This window comes from Lytechinus pictus, chromosome 2 (assembly GCF_037042905.1).
Source record: "Lytechinus pictus isolate F3 Inbred chromosome 2, Lp3.0, whole genome shotgun sequence".
In the NCBI taxonomy this organism is placed as follows: Eukaryota; Metazoa; Echinodermata; class Echinoidea; order Temnopleuroida; family Toxopneustidae; genus Lytechinus; species Lytechinus pictus.
The window spans coordinates 31,879,086-31,904,151 of NC_087246.1; the positions used below are offsets into that span (position 1 = coordinate 31,879,086).

At 37.0% G+C, this 25,066-nt stretch overlaps 1 protein-coding gene across 1 annotated transcript in view; it reads left to right on the forward strand.

The window, feature by feature from the left end:
- Window positions 1–3,815: 3,815 nt before the first annotated feature.
- Window positions 3,816–25,066, forward strand: part of LOC129281386 (HEAT repeat-containing protein 6-like) — a 35,143-nt gene continuing 13,892 nt past the window's right edge. The window contains exons 1-6 of the mRNA XM_064095598.1: window positions 3,816–4,150; window positions 6,864–7,024; window positions 12,764–12,840; window positions 16,046–16,177; window positions 17,170–17,337; window positions 19,674–19,848. Of these exons, the coding sequence (XP_063951668.1) occupies window positions 3,816–4,150; window positions 6,864–7,024; window positions 12,764–12,840; window positions 16,046–16,177; window positions 17,170–17,337; window positions 19,674–19,848 (1,048 nt within the window). The remainder of the gene's footprint in view (window positions 4,151–6,863; window positions 7,025–12,763; window positions 12,841–16,045; window positions 16,178–17,169; window positions 17,338–19,673; window positions 19,849–25,066) is intronic.

Here is a 25,066-nt window from a genome sequence, read left to right on the forward strand (position 1 = left end):
ACTGTATGTCCCCGTCTTTTTTAATTGTAGGTGGGGCATATATTTGTGTCCAGTTAATTTTCGTGTTACTTGAGAGAGTTCCATTTTCATGCCAGTGTGAAGGAAGTGATGAATCATAACTGTTTACTCGGCGTTTCAATGCACGATAAATATATTTTGTAGATAGTTCAGCTGTAGCTGTCCCTCTCACCAGTTTAATCACTAAAGGGGTGGGTGAGCTGCAAAGTGGACGAAGAGGGGCTTTGAGTCCAGCTAAAGTAAAAATAGTAGGGAAGATGGCAGATAGGCGATATTTCAGGATGGAGAGTTCTTGTCCAATCAAACGTCGAGAAATTCGTTGACGACTTGCATCGTAGGCTGGATGGAGTTGAAGGCTGTCAACTGTGCGCCACTTGCCGTTGAAGGGGTCAATGATGTGCTTAATGAGCGTGATTCGACACACGAAGAGCCGTGCAGGGAAGACCGTGCTGCCTTCTAGCGATGGGGGAATTAAAGGAAAATAATTGAGCGGCATGTTTAAGACATGATTAACTGAGAGGGAAGTAATGTCAATGTGAGCTCCTGAGGCCCTCCAAGCAACTAATAATTCTGAGTAAAAACATTGCAGATTGGTGAGAAATTTGGGGTCTAAATCAATAAAACACAATTGGGAATCAAAGTTTAGACCCCTGTATTTTTTAAGATTGAGAGAGCACAGTAGGTAAGCAGGGTGAGAGCAAAAATTAAGAAAGCATTGAAAAAAACAGAAACGGAAAGTGTGGACTCGTGCTTGGAGAGAAGTTAAACCAAGTCCACCATTGTTGGGTTCACAAGACAATATTTGTTTCTTAATGAGATGACGTTTATTAGACCAAACAAAATTGACCAACATGTCCTGGAGTTCATTGAGTGTGTGATTGGGGACCGATAGTGTAGCCAGAAAATGAAACACTTTTGTGGCAGCTAGTTGGTTAGCTACGAGAATCTTGCCTTTAAATGATAAATAATTAGAAAGAGGGGTCCACCGAGAAAGAGTTTTATTTAGTCTATCCTTACAAATCACCCAGTTTTGTTGATAATAAGTATTGGTGTTACCTAAGTGAACTCCAAGAAAAGTTAATCCTTCGTTACTCCATTGACAAACAAGTGGTTTATCATTTCGTCGACACCACGATCCAGCCCAAAGGCCCTTTGACTTATTGTAATTTAAACAAGCATTAGAAGACTTACTGTACGTATTATAAACATTCTGAATAATATCAAAACCATTTTCAGAAGATAAAAATATTGTAACATCATCAGCGTAGGCCGATACAGATACATTCAAATTAATATCGGGTATTTTAAAATTACACTGGGCCAGATTTTGTCTAAGTAAGTTGAGAAAGGGTTCAATTGCTAGAGAGTATAGCATGCCCGAAAGAGGGCATCCTTGCCGAATCCCTTTTTGGAAATGGAAGGGTGCGGTTAATGAACCACATACTTTAACAAAGCTTTCTGCATGACAATACAACAACTTAACACTCGAGATAAATGAGTATCCGAATCCCATTGCCTTCATTGTATCAAAAAGATATTTATGAGATATATTATCAAACGCTTTCTTTTGATCAAGATTCACCAAGGCAAGAGGGATATCGGCAGAATTTGCATAATGAATAATGTCCCTTATTAAAATGATGTTATCATAAATGGTACGACCTGGGACACAATAAGTTTGATCCTCATGAATAATGCTCCCAATACAGAGTTTCAATCTACTGGCAAGGGTTTTTGCAAATATTTTATAGTCCACGTTAAGAAGTGAGACAGGACGCCAGTTGGTAATCTCAGCAAGATCTCCCTTTTTGGGGATCAAGCTAATGATTGCCCTACGAAAAGAACGTGGTAAACTGCCATTTGAAATAGAAAATTGTAAGACTTCAAAGAAATCATTCTTAAACGTGGGCCAAAAAGTTTGATAAAACTCCGTAGTGAGGCCATCCATACCCGGTGTTTTATCTTTTCCTAATTGTTTGACAGTTTGTGTTAATTCTTCTACTGAAAAGGGCGAATCGAGATTTTTCTGTTCATCCTTATCCAAGCGTTTAATGTTGGAAAAAAGTTCAGCAGAAATACCATCAATGGGAGAAAAACTATAAAGGTCCTTGTAAAAAGAGTACACATGGTTCTTAATTTCATTTTCATTTACTGTGGTGCGTCCTGAAGGGAGGCGGATCTGAGAAATTCTTTTCCGTGAAGAGTTCGACTTCTCTAAGTTATAAAAGAAGGACGAGCTTGTATCAACCTCTTGGACTAGTTTAAAGCGTGACCTAATCAAAGCACCCTTGGCATCATATTTTAACAAATTATTAAGTTCCTTTCTGTTTCTGATTATCTCTTGTTCTGTATTACTTGACAAACTAAAATTGGATTGGAGCTGCTCAATAGTGTTATTAATTTTCACAAAGGCAGCCCGTTTTTCATTAGCCATCTTCTTTCCATACATTTGAGTAATTCTTTTAATATGGGATTTGCCAGCATCCCACCACATCAAAATGTTCACAAATTCATTTTTGTGAAGCCTCCAATCGGTCCAAAAATGTACAATAATATTTTTGAAATTCTCGTCATCAAGTAAAGAGTTGTTGAAATGCCAGTATGCACTTCCCCTATGTTTGTGTTTGGGAGGTTTTAATTCTAAATAACCCGCATCGTGGTCAGAAAGAGAGCATGGTAAAATGCTGCATTTGTGAATAGAAGGGGTGAGACCAACAGGCAGATAAAAGCGATCTAGTCTTTCACGCGAGACGCCATGAATGCTTCGTGGGTTTCGCCTATGCCAGGTAAAAGCTTTTTGAGAAGGATAGAGTCTGCGCCATGCATCACAAAGGGTGAAAAAATCAATCGTTTTCCCAAGTTGTGTCGAGATTTTATGTCTATGTTCTTTTGGCATGCTCAGGCCATCAAGAGCGGGGTTAAGGGTACAATTAAAATCTCCCCCTAACATAATAACGCCATTATTTATCGTGCACAAGTGATCATGAAGTGATTTAATGGCTTTTAAAGCAAAATTATCATCTTGTGGTATCAAAATATTATACAAATGATAAAATGTATCATCAATGCAAATTTTCGAATATAGTATATGACTGTCAACTATAGCTAAGCTATCAAACGAGCCAACAAGATTCTTCTTAACAATGGTGGTTATGCCGGAACCTCGAGAGATACCGGAAGAACAATTTATCAAATATGATTTCCATAAATTCCAACAAGAAGAACGTGGCGTTAAATCATAAGTTTCTTGCAGAAAAATAACATCAGGACTAATTGCAATATTTTCAATTTAAGAATGAATAGAGGCAGTTTTCACTGAACCAGAACATCCTCCAGTGTTTAGCGTGAGGAATGACAAAGTCATTGCAAGGTGGAGAGCATACAGGGTCTTACCAAGCATGTAAAAAAAGAACTAAGCACAGTCTTCTAACTTTCTGATTAATTTTTGTACCCGCTGCTGGGTACTTTTCTTGAAGGCTGAACTATTCCGTAAAGGAATCAATTGCCTAACAAGGCCGGGTACATTCGAGGTGAATTTCCGGGCAATTTCAATTGTTTTTTTTCTTGCTTTGACTGTCTTTAGAAACTTCAACAAATCTTTGTCAGACAATGGGCCCTGACTTGACGGAAAAGATGACGCCCAATCGGCCGAATCGTCGTCAGACAGGGTGTCATCCCACAACGAAGAAGGGGTGGAAGGGTTTGGGGAGGAAGGAGCTGAAGAGAACTGGAAAACGGGGGAGGGAGTGACTGAGGAGGGCTGAAAGGCGGGGAAGGGTGGAACTGAAGAGGATTGGATGCCGGGTGGGGGCGGAGCTGAAGAGGACCAGGTGTTAGGTGACGATGGGGCAGGAGATGACAGGAGGACAGGTGAAGGAGGGGGGCCTGTTGAAATAGGTGTAGAGGGGGGTGATTTCCTCATTTTCCTTGGTGGAGTTTTCGAAGTGAGGGGAGTAAGAATCGGGGTGTCAGGAGAAGATTTTGAAGGAGTTCTTTTCCTTTTAGCAACAATATCAGAAAAAAGTCTAGTGGGTGGTGGAGGAAAAGGTAACAGTGGTTCTGAGGACTTTGGCGATTTGGGGGTATTCGACTCGTTTATCTCAGAGGACCCCTCAGAACCGACAGAATTGGCGTGATTTGAGGGCCTTTCTGGGAGGATGTTCTGTTTCTGCCCATGAACGGGCTCTACATTAAGAGGCACATTATTCGTGATATGAGATTTAAATCCCTTTGGTTGATGTTTTGGACCTACCTTGCCCCTATCCGATACTCTCTCGGTAAGACCTTGACGGTCTGTCTTTTTACAGGTCCGGCTAAGGTGACCCATTTCCCCACATTCAAAGCATCGAATTTCGTCAGTTGAAACGAAGACGCGATAATTCACACCCTCAAGTGAGAAATCGAGATGGGCGGGTGGGGTAACATTAGGATTAATAAGGACCTGAACCTGTCGCCGAAAGGACAAGATATGGGAAAATGGTTTATCTTTGAAACCTAATGGAATGGAACGAATTTGTGACACGACCTTACAAAAGGCTGCAATCTGTTTCACTAACAAGTCGTTGGGTATTTCAGGGTATACATTCGAGAGAGTCAAACGAGTAGTGGGCAAAGTAAGTGGTGACAATTCAATAAACGAGTTCTGAAAAGTAAAGCCTTTGTCTACGGCATCCAGCACTGCCGTACGAGAATTTAAATAAATTGCAATTCTCTGTTGGCTGATGCGAGATGCCGAGACAATACAGTCAGCTGGTACACATGCGTTAGCAAATTCCTTTACATAATCATGAATTGAAATAGTTGGAGTAGAAACAAAAGAGATACCATTCTTTCGACTGACTCGGGTAGGTAGAAAACCCGAGGGTTGTTGGGCTGAAGTCCCGGGAAGGTCCCGGGCCTCCCGCCCAGCATCAGCCGCCATGGCCACTTCACTCACAACAAGAAAAAACACTTGAAAATTACACAATTTTACAGAAAAATACAACCCAACAATGGTGGACCAAATAAAGCTTTGCCTTAGAAAACACTAAATACTACTCATAACAACAATAGGACCAGAAAAGGCCCAATAAAACGAAAAATCTTACGAGCTCACACGAAACACTTCCCTCCACGTTAAGAAGAAGAAGAAGAAGAAGAAGAAGAAGAAGAAGAAGAAGAAGAAGAAGAAGAAGAAGAAGAAGAAGAAGAAGAAGAAGAAGAAGAAGAAGAAGAAGAAGAAGAAGAAGGAGGAGGAGGAGGAGGAGGAGGAGGAGGAGGAGGAGGAGGAGGAGGAGGAGGAGGAGGAGGAGGAGGAGGAGGAGGAGGAGGAGGAGGAGGAGGAGGAGGAGGAGGAGGAGGAAGAGAGAGAGAGAGAGGGGGGGGGGGGGGGGGGGGGGGAGGAGGAGGGGAAAAAGAGAAAGAGAACAAATAGTATGGGGAATTAGGTTATGAGCAAGAGGTAAAACATGTACGCGTACAATATGTTGAGACTCTGCCTTTAAATCTCTGAAACTTACACTTACAAACTGCTGACCAAATGAAAGGTATTATTCCAGAAGTGGTGTGGGTATCATTCATACAATATGCGTTTGAATCAGAATCGTGCTCTAGCATCCTAGATGGAGAGATCATGGTCAACCTTATTCAGAGAAATTAAAGAGTAGAATACCTGTTTGTGTACGATGACATTTTGATGGATTTGGAAGTTCATAAGACAGTTCATATGCAATAAAAAGGACTTCATGATTACTGTAGTTCAAAATCAGAGAAGAACCGTTTGCACATATTACATGTATGTAGGTAAATTCCATTAGAGTAGACCACAATGAGTGAACACTGAATTGTTGGTATTCTTTTTCTGACTATTGGCATTCTTTCTTACATGCATTTACTGTATATCCATTATATCTTACACTTCTAAAACAATATGTTTTGGTATTTATCTATTTCTTATCTGACACCATATTTTCCTACTTGATAAAAAGTAAAATCATGCTGGAAAATTATTGTAACAAGGGACTGAGTTTCTCTGTAAATTTTGATAGTTTTATTTGTTAAATGATTGATATTGTTTCTGCAAATTATGCAATGCAATACTCCTACAACAAATATCCTGTAGCATATAATTAAAACCTGATCTATTGTATATACATGGATATAATGTTTGTTCATCGCCACATTTTTTCAGTGATGTAATGTTTGGTTAAAATCTATAGACTCTTTGTCACATAATGTGACATTAGCAATAACTGTCAAACAATTTAGTTCAGTTATGGTGAGTAACAACATTATAATGAATTGATTTGATCCATACACTTACAGGTAAAAAAGGGATGTCTGTTTGAAATGATAACAGAAGAATTTTGTCCTTGTATTTTGTTTGAAATTTCAATTGTTTACATTATGCCTGATATGAGGATTAATGATAAAAAACCCATCACATCCCCATAAAAAGGCACCATGCATTTACATGTTTAAAGAAAACAATTTTGTATTAATCTGAGTAATTCAAATAGGGCTTTCCTTATTTTCATTATTTCCCGTGTTTGCATCGTGATGCATGATGAATGTATTAAATATATATGTTTCTGATAAAAGCGTTTTTCCATGGCCCATCGGGACCTTGGGACATTTCATAGAGTTCACTATAATTCCTAGCAAATTTGCTCCCAGCCAATCACGTGAAAGGATTTCAGTAGCTTATCACAGCTTTCAGTGAAAAATCACTGAAATAAAACTTCATGAAATCCTCCCCATCTCCCTATTTCATTCTATGCGACGCTCAAGTCAATATGTAAATATCTCTTTGTGATTTGAAGTATTGAATGTTCCTGACCGTTTGTCTTTTTTCCCCCCCACCGTAGGGAATCTGGTGACGAAGCCTTTGTGTCTCAATTCTCTGACTTGTTGCTTCAGAGGCTGTTTGAAGCAGCCATACAAGCTTCTGGGGATCATGATAAGGTCAAATCCAATGCAGTAAGAGGCCTTGGCATGCTGGTACGCTTCATGCAACCTCAGACATTAGGTAAGACTTACCGCGATGATTGATACCCCTGTCCCATTAAACAACAAGATTTTGGCCGGCCTAAATGGACCAAACGCAACCGTTTCCCACTGCCATGATTTCGGGGCATAGCACTTGGTGCAGCCATGGAAGCAGGAAAAAATCACATATGGCTTTTGATTTGTGTGACTCTTTCTGTATTCTCTGTCACACCAAAGTTAGACTGGCCCTGGTTGGACCTGCAACACCACTTGGGGTTGGCCAAAATGATCTTGATGGAATAGGGGTTTTAGAGACTTAGATCTAAGATACTTAGATTATAATAGCAGAGAGAGAGAGAGATGGATGGATGGATGGATGGATGGATGGATGGATGGATGGATGGATGGATGGATGGATGGATGGATGGATGGATGGATGGATGGATGGATGGATGGATGGATGGATGGATGGATGGATGGATGGATGGATGGATGGATGGATGGATGGATGGACATGTAGATAGATAGATAGATAGATAGATAGATAGATAGATGTAGATAGATATAGATAGATGTAGATAGATATAGATAGATGTAGATAGATGTAGATAGATGTAGATAGATATAGATAGATAGATTGATTGATAGATAGATAGATAGAGAATGGGGGAGTTGCCAATTACTTGGTTGGGATAGAAAACATAGTACGTGCCAAATGGAGAATAAATTTAGAAAAAGATTGGGCAGAAAACAAGAGATAGAGAAAGAGAGAGAGAACAAGAAGAAGAGAGAACAAGAGACACAAGAGAGGGAGCAATGAGCAGAGTGAGGAAACAAGAGAGGGGGAAAGATAGAGAGGAGGAAAGAAAAGACAAACAAGTTTTGAGGAGTATGAACGAGGAGGAAGACAGGGCTATATGAACAAGATGTGGGTAACTAAGTAATTAGGAAATATTCTCTGGTTTATTCTTTCATGTGCATGTGCGGGAGTTAGATAAAGAAAAAAAAAGGAAGTGGGGATTGGGGGAGAGAAAGATGGGGTGATGGTGATAAAAATCAATGATTGGTAATGCTGAAAAAAATAATATGATACCAGTCGAGAAACTAAGTAGCAAATTTCAATATGCTTTTCCCTGAAAACGTCATAAATTTACTAATGGATAGAACAACTCTTTATACTAATATTTTAGAATGATTTTATGATCCATCCATTTGCAGATAATGAACAAAGTTCTGATAAAATTGTAATTTAAGCAAGTGATTATTAATTAACTGCCCCAGAAAAGTGCAATGTGTTTGTGCAATATTCCATTACTCCACCATACAGCACATGTAGGTCAGCAAATTAGAAGGAAATAATATGCGTTCAAATGGTTATTATTAACAGTCAATCAAGGGGGAAATTAGGTAATAAAGATCCAAACTACCCCCTTGTCTGAGCTCTGCGTCATTGTCCGTGCAGCAGCATTGCTATTTAACCATGCAGGCATTGTGCAAAGATTTTCTACAGGAATGCAATTTTCTGGGCCCATCTTTCACTTAACACTCATTATCCAAATAATGATGGCATTGTAAACAGGTGTAGCTTGTAATCTGAAAATTACACAATCTGCACACTAAATGCAACTTGTAAAGAAAATCCAGCAATAGAATTAGCTGAAATGGCAGACTTTTCATCAAGGCCCTTTTTTCTAAATCTTCTTCATTAATGCCATAATGGAAGTTCATATATAAATACACTGTATGTAAGAAAATATGATAGTATGACAAATAACAGTAGGCCTAATTCATGTATACAGAAATTCCATTTTGTCCATATTTCAATGCTGATATAATGAATAAAAGCTAAACTTAACTTTTTAGTTCCCTTTTTTTTAATCTGATCTTTCTTGAAGTAAATAAAGCAATGTATAACAGATCATGGTAGTCAGTTTTTATCTGATAAAACATTACCAAAAAATAAACAATTTTCAATAATTTGAAAAACATCCATTAATCGATTTCATCACCAAGAAATAGCAAATTTGTGTATTCAATATGTGTTTTGGGGAAATATTTAATCTTTTGTAACACTTTGTTTTCAGCAAATAATTTTCAAGGTAGGAGTGAACCCATTGGGGAAATTAAACATAAAATTGAAATTAGTTTGCATTTATTGGTACAAGAAAAAATTGTAAGGAATTAAAAGCGGTCCTTCTGATATTGACATTTTCAAAAATATGAAAACAATCGATAAGGTCGTACTGTTTGTACATGTATAACTTTCTGATGCTAAGATCAGTTTATTAAATTACTGTCATTGCCGTCAAGTTTTAAAAGTCAAGGCATTCACTATTTATTCATGTACCCTTTGCTTCGTGGAAGGCATATCTTTTTAACCTCCCTGAAGATTCACTCCTCGTGACATGCTATCTACTCTTCACAAACCGGTTGATAATTCATATTTCGATAAATGTTGATTTCTCAGCGGGAATACTTGTTGTCTGTCAAGTTTGGAGTTAATGGATTTAGAAAGGAGATTACGGTCTTGAGGGAAAGGTCTCGCTATTACCCAAGCAATAGCTGACATGAATTTCAATAAGTGGGGCTATATTGTTTCATGGTTTGTGACAAAGAGTGATGCTCGAGATTATTATTTAGGTCATATGCGCTTCTGCCTTCTCTTAAACTTATGAAATCTGATGAAGATTTTGATTTATCAGGCTTCTTCTCATTTGAGGGAGGGGGAAGACAGGCCGAAATGATTGATGCTCCGTGAATGGTCTTGCATCTCTGTTTCACATTTTCTTAAAAAGTTTTCCTATCAGGAATTATTTAAAAAGAAGAGAAAAAAAATCTTGAATATCCTTTTTCTTGACTCTAAACCAACTGATATTGAAATTGAATTAAATAAAACTCCAATATTGCAATACCACTCAGGCCTGTACAGGCTCATTGAAATTAGAACCAATACTAGAACTTAAAAAAAACTTGAAGAATTTTGTATATCGTCTCACTTTTTGCCCATTCTCAATCACTATTTTTCAGACTAAAAACAATCAATATTTTTTTGCCCTAATTATGTTTAAAAATAAAAGTGCTATGTCGCCCCCTAACATTTGCTCACTCTTCCAATTTAATATGAATGTACACTCTTATGATAGTACCCAATCTCACTCAAAACTCCATTCATTATCCAAAAGTACTAAATGAAATGTCGTTAAAATTAATTTGACATCAGGGACCTAGAATATGGAATTCTCTTTTATAAGCAACACTATTTCAACCTGCAATAGTCTCAGTTCATTCAAATATAAATTGAAACTCAACCTACTTTCTGGATATGATATAGTTGCTCTCCTAAATGTATTTTTTTATTCTGCAGCCCCCCCCCTCCACCCTTGCAGATTCTCCCCTGGTTTGTTTGATTATTGTAGTACTTTGTGTTTTGTATTTATTTAATTTGCCTTGTTATTTCATTATCCATGCTATAATTTCTTTGTACAAAAGAGGGAACAGTGTTATTTACAAGCTCTGCTTTTTGTTTATTTCCTTTTTTCCTCAATGAATTATAGCAATTATGGATTTTTATAGTGTATATATACATGATGTATATTTTAAAGATTTGGAAAATAAATTAATTTTCAATTGAATTGAATTTTTAATTGGATTGAAGGAATTGAATTCAAATTGAATTGAATCGAATGAAAAAAAAAAAACTTTTCCTATTGTTTTCAAGAGTGTGATGCCTCTAAACTAACTGAAACATGAAATCACCCAAACGTTTTTTTGGTGTGTGAATGAACCCTCCTATTGATTGCTGTGTGATAAAGGCCAACTTGTGAAGATAAAGGTGTAGCTGATGTCATTCTCACCTCACAAGATTTGGGTCAAAGATTATGAGGAAAGACTTGAATCACTGGATGAGGTTACTTTGCTCTCTGTCTTCTGTATCCATTGCTTTACTCAGAGTTAAAATACACCCAAAAAAAGAAACCATGGAAATGCCTTATAGGGGAAAATACTTTGATGTTATCACTTACATTGATGTCAATGGTGAAGTAATCAGAGTCTTGGATAGGATAAGGATAATAATCACTGTGTGTTTTATGAAATGTGAAGAAAAAATATTGCTGGACCGAGATCTAAGATTATGCAAGGATGTGAATGTAAAAAAATGGCAATGTCCATCATTTGTATTTCATGCATTTGCACTTTACGGTTCAGAAGCTTTGCAAATTGTATGCAGTTATTTTTAATACTGGTACTTGCAAACAACAAGTGTATGTTTGGCACACTTTTGCTGCATAAAATGCAACTATTTGATTTGCCATTTTTAAACATATATTTGTCCTTGCAAAATGTTTGTGAGGACTATTAACAAAAATCAGGGTTTAGGGATGATATTGACTAGAGTTAACAATTCTGTCTATTAAAAAAAGTTAGACGATTTCCTAGGGTGGTTCACACAATTTTACATGTGTACCCTCTAACATTTAATTGATTAAAAAACCTTTTTCTGGAATTCTGATGACAATTACATGCATTGCACAGCAATGAATTAATGTACGGGACTACACATATATTATTGGATTGAATGTTTTATCTGTTATTACAAAATCATAACTGGAATATCAAGGTATGTGACTCCTGAGCATTTCCTTTGAATGGACAGTTTTCTATGATAATTTTCCAAGATATCATGAAAAGAATTGAGAAACTCATTTTTTTTCTTCCATCGATCGTTCCTGCAACTGGAATCACTTTAAGACAGGAATCTGCAACTTTGAACCTGTACATGGTAACATAATAATGCAGAGAAGCCCATTACGTGTGCCTCTGTTATCTCTTGGAAAGTCCTCCTTTTCTAGGGCCTGAGATGGGTTTCTTTTCCCACTGTACATCATTGCCCTTTTAATTTTCTCCCCTTCTCCCTTCTCTCTCTTACGAGATTACTTTGCATCATACACAAAGAGGATGTATGAATTCTTTCTGATAGCGGGATGAGTTTGTATTAAAGTCAAGGAGTTGGAAACCTATGCATATTAAGTAGTTGCTGATTTGGTTTGCCCTACTTCCTGCTGCGCGATATTTTCATGGATTTGCCGAATGCTCGATCTTTGAAGCCATGATTAATATGTGCCCTAATCCGGGGAAGATAATTGTCAGGTCTTTGTTTTCTAGTGCTCCGTCTCATTTTGTTGTTTATTTTTCTCAAGCTTGTTTTCCCTTCAATTTTCTTTCCCTTATTAACCCCATTGCTCAATTGCTTCCTTTACAATGACATGGACACATTCATGCATCTTTTCATGAATCATCAAATATTTGAATGATGATGGTGTTCAGTATCTTTTTATTGTGTTGACTTGATGGGTTTTTTTAATCGATGAAGAGTAGTTATTTTTGCCTATTTTTCATTGTAAATGCCAATTATTGTACAATGTAATTATTCTCAATTCGAATCTAATGACATTCTATTCCCCATTTTCCACCTTTATCTCTCACTATCACCCATTCTCTCTTCTCTCTATCTCCCCTCTCTCTCTCTTCTCTCTCTCTTCTTTCTCCCTCTCTGTCTATCTCTCTATCTTTTTCTTCATTCTTCTTTTGTGCTTTCTTCACCCCTACTCTTTCTTTCTCTCTCCCTCTCTCTACTCCTATCTCTTCCCCTTTACTGTCTCTCTCTCTCTCTCTGCCCCCCTTTCTCCTTTTCTCTTACTTACTCTCTCTTGTTCTTCCCGCTCTTTCTATTGCTTGCATCTGACCTCATTATTTCTTTCATTGTCTTTATTGTTTCTAGCTAAATCCAGTTTTCAATCTCTCATTGAGAAAGCTGTGATGGCTCTCCTTAAGAATATTAATGGAGGTGCTGTGAAGGTAAATAATATTTTGTATTTCTATTTGTTTTGTTTTTTCATAAATGTTATCATTATCATATTGTTATTAGTGTTATATTATGTATACTATTTCTTCTACATTTATTGTGTTTGGAATTTAATGATGATTATATCCTGCATATACTAGGGGGGTGTTATAGCAGCATACAGACCTTATACAAATAGCGAATAGGCATGATTGCGATGGTGCGAGATTTCGCATGAGGTTAAAGAAAGATGCTCTATTCAATGAGGTGTTAGCCGAGTTGAATAGAGCATCTCTTTCTTTCACCGAATTTTATCATCATCCACATGCATTATGAATTTTTAAGGGTATTACAGAGCTTCCAAGTCTCCCGGATCCTGCGGGAGAATACTGGATTGCGATCCAATCTCCCGTTCTCCCGACCCCATGCCAAAATCTCCCGGATAATCAGGATTTTTAGCTGTTAAATTGTAAAATTCATACAAACGACTGTTTAACGAGTCTAGCATGTTCAACTCCCGAACACCCACGTGGAACCTCCTTATCACATTTTCATTTTACCCAGTAACTTCTACCAGTTTTTGTATAATCGTACATTGATTTCCCATGTAAATGAAGATGATTTTACTGAACGACTGGTGAAGTAGTCTAACAAGCCATTTTATTTCCGGGTTCTGCAATGTGTGATGAAAACTCTTCAGCGGTACTCTATGCACATGGCCCCCGATGCGCCCCGGCGGGGCTCCAGCCGGCCGCGCTGAGCCAGGAAGCTCCGAGAAGGAAAGTTCACGAGCACTGCGAGGCATTTTTCGTAAGCTTGCGTGCGCCTTATTCGAGCTGAAACTGTGGATCAACGATGGGATTAACAAGTGGATTACTTTTACACCTCGACTTTCAGTTTCAGGAATAATTTTATTGACAATCCTGAAAAATTAGAAGCAAAGTGGAGATTTTTTCGCCTACTTTCACTTGGGTTGATCGGATTCGAACATTTTCTCTTTCGTGAGCTATGTCATGAGCTAGCCTGGCGCTGGCGCTGGCGCTGGCTCAGCGGCTGGCTGAGCTGTGCGAAGCACGCCCCGTCCCATTTATCCACACTACAATCGCATCGCCAGTGACCATGGAGATCATGGAGATGGAGTCATCCAAGACCAAGACGACAAAATACTTGTCGAAGTATAAAGATACTTTTCAAGCAGAATGGGACTGTGTGACAGTTTTCACAGGAATCCCTCAGAGACTTTCAACAGTCCACATATAAAGCTCATTTACCATGTTTACCACTACTGCAGCCCCTTCCCCCTCTGGCCAATTAAAGGTATTTTCATGTTGAATGTATTCTTTTATGAATTAGTTAAAAAATCTACTGTATTGCCTGAAGTGTATATTTTATAGTCAATGACAATTCATGAATTCTCTCTAATGTGCATTTCATCTATCGGAATTTTTTTTGATGGTTTACTTTAAACAGCTGTCGGTTACTATCAAATGTTGTTTCTTAATGTGTTTTGCTACCCAAAACTCCCATCCGTGGGACAACGTTCCGCCGCTCCCTCACAAAATCATACCTCCGCGAAATCTACTGGATTCTATCATCCCAATGTTGGCAGCTCTGGTATTAAAGTAATTGCAGAAAGTTGATAACTTATCTTGTTTTTTCATTTAAAGTTTTTAATATTGTTGTCTCACCTGCATAGCAGAGTGAGACTATAGGCGCCGCTTTTCCGATGGCGGCGGCGGCGGCGTCAACACCAAATCTTAACCTGAGGTTAAGTTTTTGAAATGACAGCATAACTTAGAAAGTATATGGACCTAGTTCATGAAACTTGGCCATAAGGTTAATCAAGTATTACTGAACATCCTGCCTGAGTTTCATGTCACATGACCATGGTCAATGGTCATTTAGGGTCAATGAACTTAGACCATGTTGGGGGAATCAACATCAAAATCTTAACCTAAGGTTAAATTTTTGAAATGTCATCATAACTTAGAAAATATATGGACCTAGTTCATGAAACTTATACATAAGGTTAATCAAGTATCACTGAACGTCCTGCATGAGTTTCACGTCACATGACCAAGGTCAATGGTCATTTAGGGTCAATGAACTTTGGCTGAATTGGGGTATCTGTAGATTTACCATCATAACTTTAAAAGTTTATGGATCTGATTCATGAAACTTGGACATAATAGTAATCAAGTATTACTGAACATCCTGTGCAAGTTTCAGGTCACATGATCAAGGTCAAAGGTCATTTAGGGTCAATGAACTTTGGTCAAATTGGGGTATTTGTTGAATTACCGCCATAACTTTGAAAGTGTGTTGGTCTAGTTCATAAAACTTGGACATAAGAGTAATGAAGTATCACTGAACATCCTTTGCGCATTTTAGGTCACATGACCAAGGTCAAAGGTCAATGAACTTTGGCCATAATGGGGGTATCTGTTGAATTACCATCATAACTTGGAAAGTTGATGGATCTTTCTCTTGAAACTTGGACATAAGAGTAATCAAGTATCACTGAACATCCTGTGCGAGTTTCAGGTCACATGATCAAGGTCAAAGGTCATGTAAGGTCAATGAACTTTGGCCACGTTGGGGGTATTTGTTGAATTACCATCATATCTCTATAAGTGAATGGGTCTAGTTCATAAAACGTGGAAATAAGAGTAACCAAGTATCACTGAACATCTTGTGCGAGTTATAGTAGTTTTCAAAATCAGCACTGCTGCTATATTGAATCGCGTGATGCAGGTGAGACGGCCAGAGGCATTCCACTTGTTATGATATATATTGTACGTTTCATCTTTGTGTATACCTATCGTTAATGCCATTGTTGGAAGCCAAATTTTTTTGTATGCGTATATTGACCAATAAAAGAATCTTGAATCTTATTAAGATCCTCTATTAAATGAGATGAATTTGAAATTGATAGTACTTGCTCTTCAACACGGTAACATGAACAATAATTGAATAAGAACGGAAATAGCAATAGAAATTGAAATTTTCCTGAGCATAATACACTATTTCATAGGCATATTTTATAAAAACTTGTTGTTCATAGTGCTGTTTCTGTAGATTCCTAAGTTGTAAAATAATACACAAATCATGGCAATTTATGAATACCACAATATTATTTCATCCATTTATGATACATACATGTACATGTATTTTTTCACAGCTTTCACACGGTTTCACTTTTAATCTTGTTATTTGCAGGTGCGTTGGAATGCCTGCTATGCTCTTGGGAACATGTTCCGGAACACTAGCCTTGGTCTGGGGACAGCATCATGGGGGTCAGATGTCTATAGGTCACTCATTAAGGTCATCACAGAGTGTAAGAACTTTAAGGTGAAAAGAATAAAGATTACTTTAATTAGCTGTGTGAGACTGATCATAAAATATTTTGAAGTGTGGATTAGAGAGATCAGAGCAATTTCTTTTCCCTACAGTGTTCTCATTCAAGTCACCAATATGCTTTGATGGTGTCCAAAAAGTTACACAAAAATACACCTGCATGTTAATACAATGATATAAACCTAGGATGGTGTCTATAGTTATGGGACTGCTCTTTATGCAGGATCTCTATGAAATAATGTAAATAATTACTACTCCAATTTAGATGCTTAGGGCTTGGACTCTTTGAAGAAGTTAATCTGGTAGGTAAAACGAAGAACTAATCGAGAAAATGTGTTTATATCCCTGTGATTGGTAGGTGCTCCATGGTTTGAGATATCCTTTAGTGACAGTTTATGTTGTCATCATCTGAATATCCCCCTTCTTAGATGTGTATTTGCCTTGCCTGGCATATCCTGGATATGCTTGTGATGGTTTGTGAATAGCCATTTACTATTTGAAGAGCATTTGGAACATTGAGGCCCGAATTCACTAAGGTGGTTTTTAAAACCATCGGTTGAACCCATGGTTTATGCAGATTTCCTGTATAAATTACGCTTACTGTATGTACCACGTATATTAATAAATGTCCAATGCTGATGCGTGCTTTTGTCACAGTGTGCCAAATTGACGCCTGTTGCCGTGATTGTTTTGAATTAATGAGTTTACTCTTCAAACAGTGGACTCATGAATAAAATAGCGTGGATAACCATGGCAACAGGCGTTAATATGGCGCATTGTGACAAAAGCGCGTATCAGCATTGGAAATTTTTAATACACGCGGTAAATAGCGTAATTTATACAGGAAATCTGCATCAACCATGGGTTGAACTGATGGTTTAAAAAAAAACCTTTGCGAATTTGGGCCTAAGTGTAATCATTCCCTTTTAAAAATTTTGTAACATTACCAGTTACGCTTGTTATTTAAAACTCCATACAATGTACAGGTTCGGATCAACGGTGCCCTCGCGCTTTCCATCCCATCCAAGAGACTCGATTACGGTTCCGTCAATCAGTTCACTGAGGTGTGGTCATGTCTGGTCCAAGCCATGGCCGTCATCGGTCAAGTGTCCGAGATATCCGAGCTGAAATACAGAGATACTCTCCGAGATCAGGTCAGTGGGGATACAAAAAGGGATGAAGTGATTGAACTGATTGTTCTGACGATCCAAAACATCAACTTGCAATTTCATTCTTAAATTTGCATAATAATAATTAACCAAATACTAAAGAAAATATCAACCATTTTTGTAATGTGGACATTAATAGATTTCTCTATGTCTGAACAATTAAGACCTTTAAATTAAACCCACACTTTCCCTAACTTCTGTCTGAAAACTTTCAATCTTTAACTTTAAATGAAATCTTAAATTAAACCAAAACCTTAAACCTAAAAATAAAACTTAAAAACCTTGATCAACTTAGATGTTCATCTGTCCGTAACTCTGTAAATATTACATTGAATTTAACTGAAACTATTATTTTGTCAGCATTCTAAACCCAAACACATGTTGATCCTTCTTTTTATCAAGGGCGAGGGGTAAGGGGCACTGGCGTAAATCCTTGCGTCACACCTACTGTTCAGGGGGAGATGATTTATTGTTCCATCCCCCCATTGAATAGCATGACGTCACGGATTTACGCCCGTGGGTGGGGGGGGGGGAGATGGCTGGTATGTGGACTGGAATTGTCACTGACAGTTTGAAGAAAATTTCAGTTTCATTCAAATGACCAATGATCTGATACTTTATATTTATAACAAAACACATATTTATCTGTAACACAACACTTATCAATTGAAGGTAGAACAAATTTCTATGATTGATTGCATTTAACACAGTTTGCAATCAAGCATGAATATCAACTGTATGATCATTCGCTATGCTTTGTGTTACGGGACCTTGAGCAATGAATTCATTTGATTTGATAAATCGACTACAAATCGGTCATAAAATTGAACTTTTTTATAGTAACAGATTTTATGAAAGGGACCCTGGTCTTTAAAAATCAGGGTCCCGTAACACACAGGTTTTCGATTAATCATATGCTTTATTTTTATGATTAATTGTACATTGTAGTCAATGCAGTCAAATGGTAAAAAAAGAGGTATATGATGATTGCTAAGCTTTGTGTTACGGGTTCAGGACTTGGGGATTTATTGTAATTGCACCCTGACTGAAAAAAAAAGGTAGACTGCAAATGATGACAGATGTGAGCCTTGGTAATAGGAGCTTGAGTGATGTATTGTGGTGGAGATAATAGCTTTGAACTCCCATCAGTGAAGTAATGTTTTCACTTGTAGGTTAATTCTTAATGGAAGAGTATCTAGTCACTTACCCATGCAAACATCAATTCTTCCAAAGATTTGCACTGTAATTGAAATTTGTCTTGAGAAGAAAGATGACAGATGCATAAAGCATGGGTTTTAGTTGAAGATTTAGGGGGCATTTGAGTATTTGCCTAGACCATGTGTCATAAAGACATGCCCTTCTTTATTATTATTTTTTTTAATGCAAAACTTTACCACAACTAGTGATATCAGACTCAATTATTTTATTTCAATCAGCTAATGATTGCAACCCTCTTTGTAGATTGGAATTCTTAGCTACTTACAAACATTCAAAGGCAAAGTTGTTTGGGGTTTGAATATAGGAAATAAAAAAAAAAAAAAAAAAATTTGATTGTTTTATATAAAACAAAAAAAAAAGAGAGAAGAAAATGGTCTTCCCACAAGGCCAAGGGTTACATGTGTCCACATCAAAATATTTCCTGTTTAGACTAATCTTATAAACCTTGCTTTCAATTTTAAACATGCCGTGAAGGTGCATAGTTGACTTCTACATGGTTTTATGACATTTTCTATAGTGCATATTTTTAGTTTACATTGATAATGCAGGCTAAGCGGAATATCATATGATGTAGAAAAACGTGCATAATACCTGGCCTTATGCACACTCGCCCTCATGAATCATGACATATGAACCGCTTTGAGAAGTTGACTTTCCATTAGTTGTACAATCAACCAAGTCACAGCAATGCTTCAGACTACATTATGCAAAAACATGTGTTGATCTCAATTTTGTGAGAAAGCTCGAAGTAAAAGAGTACCGAATGTTTCACTCTCATGTAGAATCTATTTGCATGCACTGTGGTGCTACTGTCACTTCTTGGAACACCGGAATAAAAAAAATGTTACCCAAATCTAATCACATACCTGTAGGACAAGCTCCAGTGTTCTGCCATCAGCAACTGAGGCCTATACCTGCTACCTATAAGCTTGATAAATCAGTGTGTGACTGCACTGCAACCTTTAACAATTACTGTGTAATGATGGCGCTACAGTACGTAGCAAAATATAGGAGATGCAACCCCAGTGTAAATAATACTGTGGGATTGCATTCATCGATTACACACGTATCGACGATGATTTCCTCGTTTTATTTTGCCACAGTTATGTCAAACAATAATCCATCTTGCCCTGCTGGTTGATGAAGGGGATCTTTCCCACCTGAACCCAGTCTTGAAAGGGAATGCAGAAATGATGCAAGCAAACATTCAAAAGTTTTCAGCTACGAGTAGTTCAGCATCCAAGCCACATGGTAAGTCAAACCATTCATTGCTGTTTGGTCATATTCACAGAGCTTAAAGGACAAGTCCACCCCAACAAAAAGTTGAATTGAATAAAAAGAGAAAAATCCAACAAGCAATACGCTGAAAATTTCATCAATTCGGATATGAAATAAGAAAGTTATGACATTTTAAATTTTGCTTAATTTCACAAAACAGTCACATGCTCATTCTGGTCGGTATGCAAATGAGGAGACTGATGATGTCATCCACTCACTATTTCTTTTGTATTTTATTAAATGAAATATGAAATATTCTAATTTTCTCCTCATTGTCAAGGGAAAACGACAATCAATTCCTCCCTGAACATGTGGAATTAGCATTGTTTAATACTATATGGTTTAGTCAAGTTGGTCCTTATTGTCAAATATGTAAAAATTTGAAATATTGTTATAATTCAAACAATAAGAAACAAAAGATTTAGTGAGTGATGGACATCATCAAATGACCTATTTGCATGTCACTGAGTTGTGCATATCACTGTTTTGTGAAAAATAAGCGAAACTTCAAAATGCCATCACTTTTTTATTTTACATCCGATTTTGATGAAATTTTCAGCGTTATGTTTGTTTGATTTTTCTCTATTTATTCAAATCAAGAATTTTCTGGGGTGGACTTGACTTTTAACCAAGTTGTCCAATCAAGAAGTTTCCTGGTTTTGCATCACAATTTGCTACGCTTTTTATTTTATAAATGCATCACAAAATGGCTTTTTTTTGTTGCAGGTTTTGCATGTATATGATTCTTCAGAACTTTGCTGAAATATTGATTCTACAATCTAGTAATGCCTATCACTTTTTTGAATAAAATTGTTCCTCTTTTATACCACGGTCACATGTTTCCTGGTATCGCATCACAATCTGTTATGCCTTTAATTTTATAAATGCTTCACAAAATGGCTTTTTTGTTGCAGGTTTTGCATGTATATGATTCTTCAGAACTTTGCTGAAATATTGATTCTACAATCTAATAATGCCTATCATTTTTTTGAATAAAATTGTTCCTCTTTTATACCACGGTCACATTTGCTCTACGGCGGCCGTATGGCGAGTCGAAAACAGCCGTTTTATTCATTTTTATTAAAATCACCTATATGTAGCTGGTACAAACAAATGTTAAAACGGCTGTTTTCGACTCGCCGTAGAACAAATGTGACCAAGGTATTAATCATCTAAAGGAAAACTGAAGGAAACGTGACTCTTTGTTGCCTGCTGTTATCAAATACATTATCCTAAAATAGCCTTAAAAACAGACATACTTTTCAATACGCACTCATCCGAGTAAAATTGCAGAATGAACAGAACAATAGAATGAAAAAATATATAATACAACTGAAAGAGAAAATGGACGCTTAACGACGAGCTGTGATTGGCTCTCGAGGTAAACAAATTAGGCTTAGTAAACAGCCACTATTGAAGTCAAGTAACTAAAATTGCCGTTTACTAACCATAATTTGTAATACCTGAACAGCCAATCACAGCTCGTTGTTTAACGTCCATTGTCTATTTCAGTACTATTATATATTATTTTGTTCTAGTGTTCTGTTCATTCATGCGATTTTACTCCGGTGAGTGCAAAAAAGCTTAAGTACGTCTACTTTTAAGGCTATTTTATGATTTTCGCTGTACCACAAACTTATTTAGATACATTATCCCTTGTCCATGTACTGTCAATTAAACTTTCATTGTTTTGTGTTTCTTATTTCCCCCTTTTACTCCAGTCAATTCAATAATTTGCAAGGATTCCCTTTTAATTTCCTATAAGTTAGAGACCCCAGTTTTCTGTTGTCTATTGATGCCAATTTCATGATCTTTGGTGTTCTAAACAACACATTGTGTTCTTCTGTGACATCTACAAAAAAATTTATAATAAAGCAATCATAATATATAAATAATGATAAGAATATCTAAGCTTCTATGCAGATCAGTGCAGGTATAGTTTGGCATACACATACTAAATTCTGTGAAGACTATTGATGGGCAGATTTTTTTTTTATTTATGCACAGTGTTTGTTTTATGCATTTTACTCTGATTTTCATGGGTTTTTTTTACTGCAGTTTTACTTTGCAGTCAATATTTTGGCCTGAAAATTTGTTTTTCCCATAAAAACTCAGTGAATTCTGTGTTTTCCTGAATTTTGTGAATTTTCCCCATTTTCTGTATCAAGGAAAACTGGGACAATATGCTATTAAGTCCATATCTAGGTTAGATAGCCTGTTTGAATCAAAAGCAGGTGCAGATTCATGGGGCACTTTCTCTGCCCCATTTATTGCCTACAGTTGAATACAAATAGAACCCTACCCCCTTTTTAATTTCAAATCAGTATAAAGTATGAACTAAGGTACCTTTTTGGAGTAAGGGCACTTTTTGGGGGGCGGGGGGATGCTTCCGAAATTTAGGAGTGACAACCATTGCATTTTAGTGTTGGTCGATAGTTGATTTCAATGTTAGTTGATTATCGCAAGCAAATCCTGTTGCTTGGGGGCTTTAGGTTAATTTTAATTATTTTCACGTCTGCCATGCCATGTACTGTCGGCAAATCTGTTACTTAAAATGTAAGCAGCTGAAAAAACTTGGTTTTGAAATGTATACCAGTGAAAAAGTCGTCAAATATGACTCCAAGTTATAAAAAGGCCTGGGTCGGAACAAACGGAAAACCGGAATCCGTCCGATGTGTGCGAGTTTCGTTTTTTTTTTCTGCTCCGGTGTTCCAATAAAATAATTTAATACATAAATGATTTAACATTTTCTTCTTCTTAATATCTTAACGTAATTATCTAGTATGTTTTATTCAGTCTTACCAATCATAACCCAGGTTTCTTTGTTACATTTCAGGTGACCACAGAGAAAAATATGATTAGAAGACGGGGAAAAGCTTGCTGATGTTTACGTGGCCATCTTGTTCTCTTTGTTAGTAGCTAAGCTATGAGACGCATATAGAGTCTGCCGCCCTCTATATGTGTCTCCTAGCTCAACTACTTAAACAAAAGGAACAAGATGGCCAAATAAACATCGGCAAGTTTTTCCCATCTTCTCATAATATTTCTCTCATTTTTTAAATGAATGTTTGTTTAAAAATGAAATGAATTCACAAACAGGGAAGAACAAAGAAGTCACAGATTATACACCATTTATTTCATTACATTCTAAGCTTTTTTTTTAAAGAATCTTTTGTACAATAGTACTGTATTGTTTTGCAATTAAAGCTCTTTTCTGTTCTTGTTTTTTCATGGTACCTCATAACCACTTTCTAAAGTTCCAACAAAATGGCAGCGGGCAGGTTCATACCAATACTGCTTCTAAAATTGAACCTTGAATGATATTTTTTTTTTAGGATTGAGAATTGGGGTCATAGATAGTTCATTTATTATTCCTTAAATACCCAAGAGGAGAGATATACCTTTTTGATTTAATACTAATGCAAGATTCCAGTATAAACTCCTTGACTTCTGAATTCATTGAGTCTCATAGACATAGCACAGGATCACCTGGTTTAAGTAGGCAACAGGTTAGATATTCTTGTTCTTTGAGGCTCTACCTAAGGTGGGTCCTCATCAGACAACTCCGCATTTAATCTTAAGACTATAGCCCCATCAGCAGATAATGAAGTTGAATCTTGACATTACAAAGACCCCATCTCCATCAGCCCATATGTGAAATTAATTTAAGAAATTCAACATTTGTTCTCAACGCAGTGAAAACTTTACCTTGAAATATTTGGCTCTCCTCTGCAACCTTTATGAACGCTGTGAATTAATTTGGCTTTGCTGATGTAATAAAAATGAATGGGTTGTAGGCATTCAGAAGAATTTAGCGCCTATAGACTTAATTTGCTCATAAATATATAGCATTCTGAACAAATGTTGAATACCTCAGTATATTGTACCAATACATAACAACTTTTGTCATAATTTTGTAAAAAATACTTGCTTGAGTGTTGAATGTGCAGCTAGCAGCTGCATGAGTTGGTAGCGAATCGGCATGCAAGTTGAATTGTCCGACTCATCATCACCGGCGTAATTCCCCTAATTTACCTTCATCCACGTCACTTTGTTGCTCAGTAGAGCTAGAAACTTCATCATCGATCTCTTCATCTTCAAAATCATCTATTTGGAAATCAAATTTTTGGGATAGAAGTATTCAGTGACAGTGGAGAAAACGTACTCTCACAAACAGGTTTTGCATGCAAGTGGAGCTTGACGTGGGAGAGCCAATCACGTCTCTCATACAGACATACACAATCATGAAATTTGAGTCAATTCAGAGACCGATGCGAGGCATATTTCGGAGAGGCATTTTAGCACTTTTTAATTGGCGATTTCCACCTTCTGTATTATTTTTGTTATTTTTGAATGACCAAATGATAATCCCCACATTATTACCTTTCCAATGATATATATCATAATCAATATATTTTTCCTTTAAGTTTAAACTGGTTTTAGCAGAAGTGAGGACACAACCGTTCTTCGGGAAGCGATCTTCGCACATTTTGAGCGGGCTACTCCACACGACAGGTGTAGAATGCCTACGCTGCGGTTTCGTATTTCGCATGAAACGTGTCACCCCACTGAGAGTGTTTCCATAGCAACAAGATTGCTTTACATGAAGTGATTTTGAAACCCACTTTCATGTGATCAAGTGGGAACGCTAGCAAAGCGATCTTCCAAACTGGTTTCCTGAATTGGTTTCCAATAATTTGGTTAAATTAGAAAGCGTAAAGAAAAGGGCCGCTATGAGAACACACAACCTTGGTCTGTATTAAGGCCACTGCACACCTTAAGACTGTTCGTGATCCGATTTTGGAACAGCTCGCATTTTGCTTATTTTCTGAAATTGTGAATGGAAAATATTTTATTTGAGATTAAAATTAATTGAAAGAATAATAATGTAACGATTATGAAAGATTGCGAGCCTTTATTTTGGAGTAAAGGCCAAATTAGTTTCAAATCGTAGCCAATCGTACAACTGCTATGACGTCATTACGATTAGATATTATATTCGCTTTTATTCTAAGAAGGATGATAGCATAGTCACAGATTTGAACACAGGTATTCGTACGATGATTTAGAACATTACACAATAAGATATTCCTTGTTTCAATATAAGCATCAAATTCTACTACGTTTTATTCCAAAATCGAGTCGCAGACCCATCGTAAGGTGTGGTCGCCTTTACAAATACTGTAATCTCAAAATTAATCTCATTGGGGCATTTTAC